A 17,002-nucleotide genomic window follows, 5' to 3' on the forward strand; every position below is an offset into this window, starting at 1 on the left:
ATTAATAATTCATTTTCTACCACTTGTCCTTCATATTTTTGACAAAAAAATAGAATGGAAAATGACACAATATGTTACTGCATATGTCAGCAGACTAATTAGGAGCCTTTGTTTGTTTACTTCCTACTAAAAGACAAGTTGTCTAGTATGTTCACTACAATAAGAAACATATGTTTAATGTACCGTAAGATTCTTTGTTAAAATAAAGCCAATAATGCAATTTTTTGTGGTCCCCTTTATTTAGAAAAGTACCGAAAAGTATCGAAATCATTTAATTACCGGTACCAAAATATTGGTATCGGGACAACACTAGTTATTCTACTATTTATTCCTGCAGTACTCTTAAGACACCTTGGGATTGCCGGCAGCTCTGGTTTACTTTCTGACAGACAACCCTGAGAAGAAGGCTGTAATTTAGGCCAGCAAGACGATCCATGGTCTATTGTTAGTTAGAAATCGGAAGTGGATTTGTGTCCATCCCTGACCTGATCTGTGTGGATTCTTATAAAAGAGACATAAACATTTGCAGGTTTATTTGTAGGATTGTTGGGGGGGAAGTTGTGTTCAAGTGTCCTTATAGCTATGAAATTAAAATGGCTGGATGAAGTCTTACATAAATTACTGTCGGCATATGAGCAGGTTCTCTGAGGGTCGGTATGTGCGTATAGCTCCGAGCACCTAAGTTTAACCCAGCAAACCTATTCTGGACTGTGCCTGAGCTTGCCAAGGGAATTGCTGCTCATTGTTCAAATCAGGGGCATTTCCAAAAAGGCTTTATGAAGCTGAAACACGGTCATTATATACACTTTTTAAAATAAAACCCGACACTCTTGTTACATAAAGAGCTCATGTTACTCCATAAGCTATACCGTACGTTCTTAACTTTATGGCGCACAGGTTATTGCTTGAAGTTTGAAAAACCTCACTGAACAGATGATTTTGATGTCAGTTGTGAGGTCTTTATTCATGGGCCGTTCCACAGGAAATAACATGTCTCAATGCATGTTATTTATTACTGATCTGATTGCATACTTGCACCTGATTGACCTACTGACCTCTGCACTGCAAAAACTGAAATCTAAGTAAGATTAAATATCTCAAATAAGGGTGATATTTGCTTATTTTCTGTCTGATAAGATAATTCTTCTCATTAAGCAGATTTTATGTTAGAGTGTTTTACTTGTTTTAAGGGTTTTGGTCCTAAATGATCTCAGTAAGATATTACAGCTTGTTGCTGAGATTTTATGACCTATATTGAGTAAAACATGCTTGAAACTAGAATATCAACTGATGCAAAGCTGTGTCATCAACACTCACAAGTATAAAACTACTTTTTTAAAGTAACAATTTCTTACTTCAAGCATGAAAAAAGAAATCATGATGCCGAGCGCATATCATTATGTCAAGATAATGGCACTAGCATTTACTTAATCTAAGAATATTTTTCAACATATTGAGCAAAAATGTCTTTTTTTTTCTACCAAGAAAAGTGCACTTGTTAATAGTGAGAATATACTCATTTTAAGGTTTTTTTGGGTTCATTGAGGTTAGCTAATTTTACTTGTTTTGGAAAGTCTTGACAAGCCAAATTTTCTTGTTCTATTGGTAGATAATTTTGCTTAGTTCAAATAAAATACCTCAAATTTTTGTATTTTTTTTTCTTGTTTTTGAACACTGACTTTTTGCAGTGTGGTCGGCGCTACAAGTCCATTAGATTTTGGACAACCAGACTCAGGGATGGTTTCTTTCACCCTGAATGCACATTTGCACTAAAGCACTTTATTTGCCACCGTTTTAAGTGTGAAGAAAATAATTATTTGTGCAATCACAATCTGCTATTTTTAACTCATTATGATATATGTAATATCTTGTGCAGTTTTTTGGATTTATTTGCAATGAAAATACCTTGCTTCAGTCACGTTATCGATGGGAAAATGCATTTTTAGACAATATGATTTGCCTGAGCGGCTAGGAGACCCCGAGAGTAACAAGCAGCATAAAATAGATTAGAAAGGAAACATTTAAAAAAAATACTTGAGACTTCCCAAGGGCCGGATTTTGGAGGCTGGCAGGCTGTATTCGGGGACCCCTGATCTAAACTTTACCGCTGCCGGGTATTTTTTTCTATACTTTTATTGTCATATTTTCAGAATGTGTTTGTTCTATTTTTGGCCAAAGTAAGACAAAGAAAACAATCCGAAGTTGTCTTTATTTTTTTAGTTTCAATGCCATGATTTTAATAGTCCGGCCCGCGTGTGCACAGATTTATCCCTCCATGCGGTCCCTGAGCTCAAATGAGTTGGACACCCTTGATGTACAGTATTATGTGTAACCGCTGCAGCAAAAAAAAAAAAAAAGGCGGCACAAAATAGAGAGTAAATCCAGCAGAAAATAGACATTATAAACCAGGGGTGTCAAACTCATTTTAGATCGGGGACCACATGGAGAAAAATCTACTCCCAAGTGGGCCGGACTGGTAAAATCACGGCACGATAACTTAAAAATAAAGACAAATTCAGATTTTTTTCTTTGTTTAAAAATAGAACAAGCACATTCTAAAAATGTACAAATCATAATGTTGTAGGAGCTTTTTTTACACTTACATGTTGCGGTTAAAATTATTCTATCTTTATTTGCTGTTATTTATACTTTCTGAATAAATTATGTGACAATGTTCTTCAGTCAACCCACTGGGGTTAAATTTCAATCTATCAAGATAAAAAAAATATATCAAAATCACATTACAGGATGTTATTTATGTAGTTTGATCATTTTCCTCGACTGGTGCACTAACATCATGTTTTTTTTTACATATGTAGCATCATCTACAACAGACCTGGGCAAATTAAGGCCCGGGGGCCACATGCGGCCCGTTGAGCTTTTCAATCTGGCCCGCCGGACATTCCCAAATAATTGTTTTAGATCTTTAAGATGGAAAGTGTAGCTGCCATTCTGATGTGCAGTGATGTTTTCTAATGACCGTAAGTCTTCAACTATACTAAGTCTTTCAATGCTTGGAATCTACATCATATACTAGTTACTATGGTCATCTAATCAGTTACTATGGTCATCTAATTAGTTACTTTGGTCACTATGAGATATCTCAGATTGTCGGTGGGTTTTTTTTTTTACCCTTTGCGTTCATATTTCACTATGTTTGTTGCATTTTGGTTGTGTTTCGCTTGATTGTAAAATATGTCGTCAATATTCAGTGTTTTATCCTTCATAGTTAATATTGTAAATCCCACATTCTTTATTTTCATGTACATTCTGGGTGTCTCATTCAGTAAAAAAAAAAAGTCAAATTCCATTCCGTTTTTTAAGGCGGTCTGTCATAACGTTTTTAGCTTTCAATCATTATTGTGAGGTTTTGTATTAGTGTTCCTAAAAATAGATATACCGGCCCCCAAACACACTTTTTTATCTAAATCTCGGCCCCCGAGTAAAATAATTGTCCAGGCCTGATCTACAAAGATACAAATAATTGCTATTGCGACATCTAGCGGACACATTTAGAACAGCAGTTTCTTTCATTCAAAAACTTCGACTGATTTTTGTACTTAGCAAACTCATCCCGCCGGCCGGATTAAACCTGTTTGTGGGCATGATGCGGCCCGTTGGCCGTACGTTTGACACCCCTGTTATAAACAAAGAGAGGCAGCTAACATGGAAGCGGTCGGACAAATAAAAAAACAAAACCTTGAGACTTCCCGTGGGCTGGATTTTGGACGATGGCGGGCCGTAGTTTGGGGACCCCTGGTATAGACCAGTGATTCTCAAAGAAGTCGGTAAATTTCAAATTTCAAAGGATTAATGGCAGAGGAATTTCAAAGATGGACGCTTCTGACCTCCCTCCCTCCTACCCTCCTCAACGACACCCGGGAGTCGAACTTTGCTTGCATTGCATGCAGAACGACTCTGGGCTCATGAACATCACTTCACCCAAAAACTATGGGCATATATACAAACACACTCCACACCCCCACCCAACGCCCTCACCACCGCTCAATTCCTCTTCGGAGTTATGGACGGCTGAGAAGCGCTTTATAGCAGCAGGCCGGCCTCCAGGGCCCCAAATCCCCCCCCCCATGTTGCGAGTTGTTGTGATTATGTGTAACATGTTTATGTGTGCTATGCTAAATGAGTTTTTTTCCCCTTGGACTCAGTCTGTACCCCCTCCCGAGGGTCCAGCCTTTGACTGATATTTTTTACTCTTCCCCCCTTTCCCAATATCACCTTTTTCCCACCTTTTTTAAGGAGCGCCATAAGTGGCTGATCCGTTGGCGGTCCCGTCTTGTCACCCTGTAACGTATGTCTGCTCTTAGTGGGACTGTGCCGAAAATGTAATTTCAGTTCTTATGTGTCTTGTACATGTTAAAGAATGGACAATAATAAAGCATCCTGATCCTGATCCTGATCCTGAAATATGCACTGTATCATTGTTGATGATATTTGTTGCATTGTGCGTAATGTTACGTGGCCAAAAATGTTAAATATACTTGTTAAATAAAACCTCTGCTTTAAAGGGGAACATTATCACCAGACCTATGTAAGCGTCAATATATACCTTGATGTTGCAGAAAAAAGACCATATATTTTTTTAACCAATTTCCGAACTCTAAATGGGTGAATTTTGGCGAATTAAACCCCTTTCTAATATTCGCTCTTGGAGCGATGACGTCACAACGTGACGTCACATCGGGAAGCAATCCGCCATTTTCTCAAACACCGAGTCAAATCAGCTCTGTTATTTTCCGTTTTTTCGACTGTTTTCCGTACCTTGGAGACATCATGCCTCGTCGGTGTGTTGTCGGAGGGTGTAACAACACGAACAGGGACGGATTCAAGTTGCACCAGTGGCCCAAAGATGCGAAAGTGGCAAGAAATTGGACGTTTGTTTCGCACACTTTACCGACGATAGCTATGCTACGACAGAGATGGCAAGAATGTGTGGATATCCTGCGACACTCAAAGCAGATGCATTTCCAACGATAAAGTCAAAGAAATCTGCCGCCAGACCCCCATTGAATCTGCCGGAGTGTGTGAGCAATTCAGGGACAAAGGACCTCGGTAGCACGGCAAGCAATGGCGGCAGTTTGTTCCCGCAGACGAGCGAGCTAAACCCCCTGGATGTCTTGGCTCACACCGTCCCTTAAACTGGACAGATCAGCTTTCAGGAAAAGAGCGCGGATGAGGGTATGTCTACAGAATATATTAATTGATGAACATTGGGCTGTCTGCACTCTCAAAGTGCATGTTGTTGCCAAATGTATTTCATATGCTGTAAACCTAGTTCATAGTTGTTAGTTTTCTTTAATGCAAAACAAACACATACCAATCGTTGGTTAGAAGGCGATCGACGAATTCGTCCTCGCTTTCTCCCGTGTCGCTGGCTGTCGTGTCGTTTTCGTCGGTTTCGCTTGCATACGGTTCAAACCGATATGGCTCAATAGCTTCAGTTTCTTCTTCAATTTTGTTTTCGCTACCTGCCTCCACACTACAACCATCCGTTTCAATACATTCGTAATCTGTTGAATCGCTTAAGCCGCTGAAATCCGAGTCTGAATCCGAGCTAATGTCGCTATAGCTTGCTGTTCTTTCCGCCATGTTTGTTTGTGTTGGCTTCACTATGTGACGTCACAGGAAAATGGACGGGTGGTTAAAATCAGGCACTTTGAAGCTTTTTTTAGGGATATTGCGTGATGGGTAAAATTTTGAAAAAAACTTCGAAAAATATAATAAGCCACTGGGAACTGATTTTTAATGGTTTTAACCATTCTGAAATTGTGATAATGTTCCCCTTTAAGTTTAACGAATACTTAGGCCTACTCCGCTACTGCATTTTAATGTTGGTCATTATGGTGTTTTCTGAGGTGGTACTTGGTTGGCTTGATGGATGTCAACCTTGCGGATTGGCTGTTACATTCTGCGTATGTTATGATGCATGTATGACTCATCGTCTATTCTCAGGTGTCTTTCAGTTCTGACCCGTCTGTCTACGAGGTGACCGCAGTGATGTCATCGCCATTAATCCACTTGCATGACCTTCATCCATTCCACAGCTGCTAAGAAGTTAAGTGTATTCAGACACACTCATGTTGGTTAATATATGCAAAAACTTGCTTTTTTTTGTCGTATTTGTGCTGTGGGTGATAGAACCAGGATGTTGTATCTCTATAAATCCTATGCAAACTTTGGAGTCGGCTTGTGATTTGCAGGTGGTCCTGGTTCCTCGCCACAAATAAGATGTCTGATGACAAAGTTGCTGGGCGGCTTCCCTGCCAGTTATAGTTCTTTTCTTTTCCTCCCACTGATCATAAAGAAGAGGAGGGAGGTTGCAGTTTGTGGTGAGCAAGATGTATAATCAGAGCCCTGCCTCATTCTGAATGATTGCATTGGGATTACACTGCGATCGAGTTAACGTCAGACACACAAAATACTCACAATTGCACTCACAATTGCAAAGGGAAGACAAAATGTGAGGGAATTGGCCTTAAAGCAGTTTACACGGCGCCATCTACTGGGGGTGACCCGCCATTGCAAGCTTGCAAGGACGTCATCCGGCCACCTTGCCTTCACAATATGGGCGATACGGCACATTATAGTCGATTCAAAACCTACGTAACTTCTAGTATTGCCGATAACAATATAAAAATGTATTTGATCGGTACAACAAAAAGGGGGGAACAAAACACATTTAAAAAGGTGTAAAGCGTTTATGCAAATGACATTGAATGAGCTTTTTCTTACTGAGTTCACTTTTTTTATTTACTTAGAATGTTAATGACATGTTGAACAAATCCTTAGTTTATTTGTTTTTAGTACAGATGCTTAAAACTGGCAGGTTAAAAACAATGCAAAAAATTGTGATATTAATCGAGATCAAATGATTTAAAAAAAAATCGCTCTGTGCTAGAATCTGATCATCAACTTGCAATAATCACACATATGGAAACAATTAGAGATAAATGCTTTAAAAATGTAATATCGGAAATTATCGGTATCGTTTTGTTTTTTTTAATTATCGATATCGTTTTTTTTAATTTAATTTAATTGTATTTATTTTTTTATTAAATCAACATAAAAAACACAAGATACACTTACAATTAGTGCACCAACCCAAAAAAACTCCCTCCCCCATTTACACTCATTCACCCAAAAGGGTTGTTTCTTTCTGTTATTAATATTCTGTTTCCTACATTATATATCAATATATATCAATACAGTCTGCAAGGGATACAGTCCGTAAGCACACATGATTGTGCGTGCTGCTGGTCCACTAATAGTACTAACAATTAATTTTACTCCATCCCATCCATCCATCCATTTTCTACCGCTTATCCCTTTTGGGGTCGCGGGGGGCGCTGGAGCCTATCTCAGCTACAATCGGGCGGAAGGCGGGGTACACCCTGGACAAGTCGCCACATCATCGCAGGGCCAACACAGATAGACAGACAACATTCACACTCACATTCACACACTAAGGCCAATTTAGTTTCTATGTAACTGTTTTTATATTATTTTACTTTCTTTTTTATTCAAGAAAACGTTTTTAATGTATTTATCTTATTTTATTAATTTTTTAAAAAAGGACCTTATCTTCACCATACCATCCATCCATCCATCCATTTTCTACCACCTGGTTGTCCAAATTAGGCATAATAATGTGATAATTCCACGACTGTATATATCGGTATCGGTTGATATCGGTATCGGTAATTAAGAGTTGGACAATATCGGATATCGGCAAAAAGCCATTATCGGACATCCCTAGAAACAATAATAATAAAAATATGAAAGCTGATAAAAAAAATATTTTTTCCACATATTTATTTACACCAGGGGTGTCAAGCGTACGGATCAGGAACACGAACAGGTTTTACCCGGCCCGCGGGATGAATTTGCTAAGTATAAAAATCAACCTGAAATTTTTGAATGAAAGAAACTGCTGTTCTAAATGTGTCCACTGGATGTCGCAATAGCAATTATTTGTATCATTGTAGATGATGCAACATATGTACAAAATAAACCACATGATGTTAGTACATAAGTCGAGGAAAATGATCAAACTACATAAATAACATACTGTAATTTGATTTTGATACAATTTTTTTAATCTTGATAAATGGAAAATTAACACCAATAAATTGACTGATGAACATTATCACATAATCTATTCAGGAAATATAAATAACGACAAAAAAAGTATATATACTATTAACCGCAACGGGTAATTTGAAAAAAAACTCAACAACATTATGATTTGTACAATTTAGGAATGTGCTTGTTCTTTTTTTAAACAAAGAAAACAATCTGAAGTTGTCTTTATTTTTAAGTTATCATGCCGTGATTTTACCAGTCCGGCCCACTTGGGAGTAGATTTTTCTCCATGTGGCCCCCGATCTAAAATTAGTTTGACACCCCTGATTTACACCAATTACATATAATATCGATAAGAATACAAATTAATACGGTATCGATAAGGAATATCGATATTTATATCAGTATCGACAACATTTTAACGATATAAATCCCTATGAGTGAGTTTGTTATTGAGAATATATATACGGATGTCATTATTTTATATCATTTGTATCTTGTAATATTATATTGAATATTGTTATATATTAGGTAAATATGTATAATATTGTTGATCAAGAATGATGAGCTTTGCTTCTCACAGCTCATTTTCGGACACACAATATGTTTCCCATTAATATTACTCTTTGTTGTTGTTGTTTTTCTTGCAAATGACATGTGTAGCTCAGTGTTTCTTAACCATAGAGCCTGGGCCCTTAGAGGCTCGCCAAAAATATCTATTTGTCAGCTGTGGTCCGTATGGGCAGTACTCAGTTTTAATACACTTTTCCACCACTTGTGGCAGTATTGACAATCTTAAACAAACAGAAGAAGTCTGGAGATGAAGTGATTGAGAAGTTTCTTCAGCGCAAAAATTATAACTAAAGTGGTGAAGCTGTATTTTCATTTGAATTGTCATTCTATTGACAGTTTATTTAAGAAACATAGATGTTATTATATTAGTTTATTTTTATTGCCACAACGTAATTGTGTGTAAATTCATTTTTCGTCATTTATTTATGAGTCCCTTCTCATGTAGTATATTTGATTAGTATTTATTTTTTCTAATCAGCCTGACCTAAGCCTTGATAGTAATCGTTGTTATTAACACATGGTTTCATATCATTTCACAAGGTTTATCCTGTTTAACTGTAAGTAGGTTAAATATTGTATTGAATATGAATAAAATCAAGAGTAAGATGACTAATTTAGTGTTAATATTTGAGTGGGCCCCAAGCCCTCTTAACTCAAAACACTTGTATCTCAAATCCATGAATTGATTAACGTGGACCCCGATTTAAACAAGTTGAAAAACTTATTCGGGTGTTACCATTTAGTGGTCAATTGTACGGAATATGTACTGTACTGTGCAATCTACTAATAAATGTTTCAATCAATCAATCAATCAATCAATCAATTTCATCGGTACTTGGCACCCCGAAACAGCACTATTTTAATATGTAACATGCCTTTGAAAAATAAAAACTAACTTTTACATAGGAAATATTGTAGAAAAACCATACAATGTACCACAAACAGTAGTTGTATGAAGTAATATAATAATAATGTGCAGTATTTACCTTTGAGAGTGGACTTCTACAGTACCTTCTTACATCTGCTACTTCGTCAAACACACCATCAGCATCTTCTCCATATTTACATGGATAAATGTCTGCAAATTAGACATCATTTTTAACATTCTTGGCTGGCGTTACACTCATTCTGCTTCAGTATGGTGCAGACTTGCAGTGATACGTTCAAACTGCGTCACCAAGTTGGCAACACGATCAGTCATGTTTTTGATGATTTCTGTCAGGCTTGGGTCGCATGTTTATGCGGGGGTCGTTCTCCCAAGATGCAGCAGGAACTCTGGAGGCAAGGTGCAGGTCAGAATATGATTTATTGTCCATAAATCACAAAAAGTACAAAAATACAAGATACAAACAAAAGAGACGTGTGCCGATCGCACGGGGAGCAAAGGAACTAGCTGGCGCGAAAGCTTAGCATATAAACAGGAATCCAGAATCATAGAAGCAGGGAATCATCAAACGTAACAGTTGCATGGAGGCAAATAAAAGCACCAGACCGAATGAGGTGAGAGGACGGAATAAATAGCTCTTTGATTAGCACCCGGTAGCAGGTGAGCGTCCCGGACACCAATCAGAGGCAGCTGAGAACAATGAATAACCATAGCAACCCAGGAGACACAAAACAGGGGTGGTGAAACAGAACTTAAACAACAAGTGAATCAAAACGTAAACAAACTATGATCCGGGTAACGGATCATGATAACTTATTTCTCTAATTCAATAAATATCCATTTCTTTGTCCCAGCACTTTATTCCTTCCCATGCTTGGAAAATAAGCTAATGCTAGCGAGTGAGACCAGATGTTTGGGGCACATCTTTCGCTTTGCCAACGAATGGCGGGGATTCTTGTAAGTCAGATTTTTGCTTGCAATTTAAAGCATAACAATTAGCTGAAAGACAGCTCTGATCACAAAACACTCTTAAAGGGGAACTACACTTTTCTGAAATTTTGGAATTTTGCCTATTGTTCACAATCATTATGAAAGACATGACGATGGATGTTTTTTTTTCCTAAATATTAAATACATTTGATCAAATGTCCGCTTACAATGGAGCCTATAGGAGCCGTTTAATTCTGCCTATAGAGCCCCTAAAATACATCACCTCCATTAAGGTTTTATATACATGATGTAAGTATATATCTAATGTAGTAACAAGCACATTTATAATAACATTTAATATTTACCTCTTTTGATCATTTTAATCATATGCGGCGCATTCATTTCAAAATGCATCACGTTCGCTGATTATTACTCACTGCAGACTATGAGAGCCAACAAACATAATAATACATCACTTACTGTGCAATGTCTGCTGTCATTAGGATGGCGACTGATAATATCTTGTTATAGTCCCGTTTTAGATTAAGAATGACTCATAATCCTCGTGAAGAGAAAGGGGGATGGAACCAAGCGTCTTTTCGTGTTGTTCTCGCTATTCCCGGGTCTTTGGTTGTCAAAGTGGTGAAGAAGGAGCTGAGCCGGAAGGCAAAGCTCTCAATTTACCGGTCGATCTACGTTCCCATCCTCACCTATGGTCATGAGCTTTGGGTTATGACCGAAAGGACAAGATCACGGGTACAAACGGCCAAAATGAGCTTCCTCCGCTGGTTGGCGGGGCTCTCCCTTAGAGATAGGGTGAGAAGCTCTGTCATCCGGGGGGAGCTCAAAGTAAAGCCGCTGCTCCTCTACATCGAGAGGAGCCAGATGAGGTGGTTCGGGCATCTGGTCAGGATGCCACCCGATCGCCTCCCTAGGGAGGTGTATCAGGCACGTCCAACCGGTATGAGGCCACGCAGAAGACCCAGGACACGTTGGGAAGATTATGACTCCCGGCTGGCCTGGGAACGCCTCGGGATCCCCCGGGAGGAGCTGGACTAAGTGGCTGGGGAAAGAGAAGTCTGGGCTTCCCTGCTTAGGCTGCTGCCCCCGCGACCCGACCTCGGATAAGCGGAGGAAAATGGATGGATGGGTGGAAAGTGTACCAACTTGTCGAAATATGTCCTCGTCCTTCTACTATGAGATGCCTGATTTATGATCTACAATAAAATGTCACGAGCAAGGAAACACTTAATCAGTTGATCATGTAAACATTGGCACAAAAGCTTGTGATTACGGCGCCACTATAAACAGTTTGTCTGCGTCAGCACTTACCGTATTTTTCAGACTATAAGTCGCAGTTTTTTTCATAGTTTGGCCAGGGGTGCGATTTATACTCAGGAGCGACTTATGTGTGAAGTTATTAACACATTACCGTAAAATATCAAATAATATTATTTAGCTCATTCACGTAAGAGACTAGACGTATAAGATTTCATGGGATTTAGCGATTAGGAGTGACAGAATATTTGGTAAACGTATAGCATGTTCTATGTTATAGTTATTTGAATGACTCTTACCATAATATGTTACGTTAACATGCCAGTTGGTTATTTATGCCTCATATAACGCACACTTATTCAGCCTGTTGTTCACTATTCTTTATTTATTTTAAATTGCCTTTCAAATGTCTATTCTTGGTGTTGGGTTTTATCAAATAAATTTCCCCCAAAAATGCGACTTATTCTCCAGTGCGACTTATATATGTTTTTTTCCTTTTTTGTTTGTTTTTGTTTTGTTTTTTATTTTAATTAACATAAAAAACACAAGATACACTTACCATTAGTGCATCAACCCAAAAAACCTCCCTCCCCCATCAACACTCATTTACACAAAAGGGGCTGTCTCTTTCCGTTATTAAAAACTTCTGGTTCCTACGATATAAAATAATATAGTCTGCAAGGGTTACAGTCCTTAAAGCACACCTGATTGTGTGTGCTGCTGGTCCACTAACATTTTCATTAATTACTATTTTTTATGTAATTGTTTTTACATTGTTTTACTTTCTTATTTATTCAAGAAAAAGTATATATATATTTTTAATTTATTTATATTATTATATTTTATTTAAAAATTATGCATTTTCAGCCGGTGCGACTTATACTCCGGAGCGACTGTAGTCCGAAAAATACGGTACAAATAAATGGGTTATACTTGTATAGCGCTTTTCTACCTTCAAGGTACTCAAAGCGCTTTGACACTATTTCCACATTCACCCATTCACACACACATTCACACACTGATGGCGGGAGCTGCCATGCAAGGCGCTAACCACGACCCATCAAGAGCAAGGATGAAGTGTCTTGCTCAAGGACACAACGGACGTGACGAGGTTGGTAGAAGGTGGGGATCGAACCACACGGCCACTCTCCCAACCGCGCCACGGCGTCCCCATCTGACTAGTTAAAGGTTTTAATCAGACTGCATTAAATGAGGGGGGAAAGTAACTTGTTTAGATTTTAAATGAAAAAAAAAATTAAGTATTAAAACAAATATATGGTTCAAGAGGACTATGAGTATTGTAACAGCAGCATCCTTCAAAGGAAAAAGCTAAATACTATCAAACTCGCGGTGCATGTCATGCTTATGCCTCAGGCTCTTTTTCTACTACTTGGATATTTACTTCTTTAAAGTGACAGATATGACAGCGGGCTCTGTCCAAACACTAAAATACAAGGGGAGGAGCTTCAAACGTTAAACATGAGGTTTTAGGTGGCACCAACAATAAAAGATTGTGTCATTGTCCAATGTCCGTACACAAAATAAAACTTCAAACTCTTATCCATTTGCAGTCCTTAAACAAAAACACAAAAAAAGGTTGGGATGTGAGTTATAATAACAATATCACTAATACTCGGTGAATATAGAAATCATGAAAAGTGTATTTTTGGCGGTTTTTGGATTTTTTTTAATTGGGTTTTATGGGCGGAAGAGAGGACCTATCATTGACTTTTATTTACGAGTTAGGCAAGGCAAGGCAACTTTATTTGTATAGCACTTTTCATACACAAGGCAGACTCAAAGTGCTTCACAGACAACAAAGTGAAATGAAAGAAAATAAAAGGAAAATTAAAATGCAGACAATAAAAAATAAAAACAGTGCGGACGTTAAAAGATTTAGCTGAAAGCTAAGGTGAACATAAAAGTTTTCAGTCTAGTTTTAAAAGTAGTCAGAGTTGGGGAAAGTCTGACATCTTCAGGAAGTTTATTCCAGCTATTTGTTGCATATTGACTGAATGATGCTCTCCCTTGATTTGAGTTTACTCTGGGAACCGCTAACAGATTGGTCTCAGAAGATCTTAGTGATCTAGAGGGCTTATATAGTGGGAGCATATCAGTGATATACTTCGGCCCTCGACCATGTAGTGATTTATATGTGAGCAGGGGGATTTTGAAATCAATTCTCTGATGTACAGGGAGCCAAAGTAAGGATTTAAGAATTGGTGTAATGTGCTCACATTTTTTGGTCTTTGTTAGAACTCTAGCAGCAGCGTTCTGAACAAGCTGTAGCTACCTGACAGTTTTTGGGGGAAGACCTGCAAGGAGACCATTATAATAGTCTAGCCTAATGGTAATGAAGGCATGTACAAGTTTTTCCAAGTCTTGAGCTGACATGAGCCCTCTAAGTCTTGTTACATTTTTGAGGTGATAGTAGGCCGATTTTGTTACTGATTTGATGTGACTGTCGAAATGTAAATCAGAATCTAAAATAACCCCAAGATTTCTGGCTTTATTTGAGGTTTTCAGGGAAAGTGATTGAAGGTGTTGGATGACTTTAAACCTTTCTTTTTTAGCACCAAAAACAATTATCTCAGTTTTATCTTCATTTAGTTGTAAGAAATTTTGGCACATCCAGTGTTTGACTTGCTCAATGCACTGGCACAGAAGATCCACGAGGCGATAGTCATTTGGTGATAGCGCTACATAGATTTGGGTGTCATCGGCATAGCAATGATGGTCAATGTTATTATTTTGCATGATTTGTCCTAGTGCAGGGGTCGGCAACCCAAAATGTTGAAAGAGCCATATTGGACCAAAAATACAAAAACAAATCTGTCTGGAGCCGCAAAAAATTAAAAGCCATATTACATACAGATAGTGTGTCATGAGATATAAATTGAATTAATATGACTTAAAGGAAACAAAATGAGCTCAAATATAGCTACAAATGAGGCATAATTATGCAATATGTACATATAGCTGGCCTAAATAGCATGTTAGCATCGATTAGCTCGCAGTCATGCACTGACCAAATATGTCTGATTAGCACTCCACACAAGTCAATAACATCAACAAAACTCACCTTTGTGGATTCATGCACAACGTTAAAAGTTTGGTGGACAACATGAGACAGAAAAAGAAGTGGCATAAAACACGTCCTAGAAAGTCGCAGAAAGATATACATGTAAACAAACTAAGGTGAGTTCAAGGACTGCCAAAATTAGTAGGACAAAACGGCGCTCGCCAAATACTCGAATCAGTGTAGCATGTTTAATATAAACAGTGTGCTTTATAACAATTAGGGAGGTTTGTGTCATGTTTGTCCTCCTACAGAAACCATATTAAAACAAAAAATATATTTTTTTGCCCTCAACTTTTTCCATTTTTCATACATTTTTGAAAAAGCTCCAGAGAGCCACTAGGGCGGCGCTAAAGAGCCGCATGCGGCTCTAGAGCCGCGGGTTGCCGACCCCTGTCCTAGTGGGAGCATATAGACGTTAAATAAAGTCGGCCCCAAGATTGAACCATGGGGTACTCCACACGTTACGTTGGCTGGTTCTGATACAAAGTCACCAATGGAAACAAAATAGTTCCTATCTTGTAGATATGACTTAGAGAGTTAGAATGCATTAAAAAAAATACACCTGTCTTTTATAATGATTGTGAACGATGGGCTATATTCCAAAAAAAAAGTTCCCCTTTAAGGTGAGGTACCACTGTGGAACAATATCGACAAAGTAATATCAACAGCACAGATATTCTGATACTACCCTCGGTATTGGTATTGTCCATATTTGGCTAGATGTGCCCACCTCATACCTTATATGGTTGTGGGGGAGCTGGAGTCTATCCCAGAAGGCTTCAGGTAAATGGTACACAAGCACAATATGACTCAAACCTGGATCTACTTACAATGAGTCCTCATGCAGCAATCTTCATTTCATAATGTCCTATGACGACAATATGAAGGTATGATGGTTTAATACAGTTGAGGTCACCACTGCATGGTTTTAGAGCGGGTCAGCTTCTTGGTTAGAGCGTGACGCATGGTCAGCATGTAGGAACGGCGGTCAGGCAGAGACCGCTGGTGGTCCAAGACCCGCCTGTCACACACACACACACACATTTTTCTGTGTACAGAAACACACACCATTGGCTGGAAATGTATGCCTAAAGGGGGTCTGGTGTGTTTTATAGCCCGGTGCAGGTCTACAGAGAAGCAAAATGTGTGTGGTTGTGTCAAATGCTGTTTACATGACTAACCTGGTGAGCTGAAACACGGCTGCTTCCACAGATAAAACAGCGTCGGCCACCGACAGCTCCTTGAAACCACACCTTCACACACACACACACACACACATTTTATGAGTATTTTGTTGCGTCACAAGAGTCATAAGTGCTGCTCCGAAATCAAAAAAGGCATTCACAGAGGTGGGCTGAGTCAAATACATTCGGGAAATAATGTACAACACGCCGACCAATTATAGTTTTTCAAGTCTGACGTTAGTGATGATTTTTTTTTTGCAGGTGCGTGTGGTGTTGCAGGAAGAGGAGCGAATCGGTGAATCACACACTAGCGCCTCAAGTCAGGAGCGTTATCCACAGGGCCGCCTCTCCCTATACACAGGTCACGCGCTGATTCCGTTTTGCACAAAGAAGCACATGTAAAATGTCAATTAATGAATGACAGGGCACTTCATATGAAATGTTACGACAAATGTAGCCTCTTCCTGCTCTGTCACTGATAAGAATATCATGTCAAATATATCCAAATATTCTCACTTGCGCCCGTGTTAGTGCGAGTCTTGAAAGGCAATGGTATGGGGTTTGAATCCCGGTCAGAGATGAGCTATGAATTTTTATAAATTGTTGCACTAAAAAACTTATTATTTAGGGATGTCCGATAATATCGGACCGCCGACATTATCGGCCGATAAATGCTTTAAAATGTAATATCGGAAATTATCGGTATCGGTTTCAAAAAGTACAATTTATGACTTTTTATAACACAGCTGTGTACACGGACGTAGGAAGAAGTAAAGAGCGCCAATAAACCTTAAAGGCACTGCTTTTGGGTGCCGGCCCAGTCACATAATATCTACGGCTTGTGACACACTCACAAGTGAATGCAATTCATACTTGGTCAACAGCCACACAGGTCACACTGAGGGTGGCCGTATAAACAACTTTAACACTGTTACAAATATGCGCCACACTGTGAACCCACACCAAACA

At 38.7% G+C, this 17,002-nt stretch overlaps 1 protein-coding gene across 1 annotated transcript in view; it reads right to left on the reverse strand.

The window, feature by feature from the left end:
* Positions 1-15,761: 15,761 nt before the first annotated feature.
* Positions 15,762-17,002, reverse strand: part of LOC133622600 (ras-related and estrogen-regulated growth inhibitor) — a 9,509-nt gene continuing 8,268 nt past the window's right edge. The window contains exons 6-7 of the mRNA XM_061985428.1: positions 16,031-16,102; positions 15,762-15,870 (exon numbers count right to left, since the gene is read on the reverse strand). Of these exons, the coding sequence (XP_061841412.1) occupies positions 15,762-15,870; positions 16,031-16,102 (181 nt within the window). The remainder of the gene's footprint in view (positions 15,871-16,030; positions 16,103-17,002) is intronic.

Source organism: Nerophis lumbriciformis, linkage group LG23 (genome assembly GCF_033978685.3).
Source record: "Nerophis lumbriciformis linkage group LG23, RoL_Nlum_v2.1, whole genome shotgun sequence".
Classification (NCBI taxonomy): Eukaryota; Metazoa; Chordata; class Actinopteri; order Syngnathiformes; family Syngnathidae; genus Nerophis; species Nerophis lumbriciformis.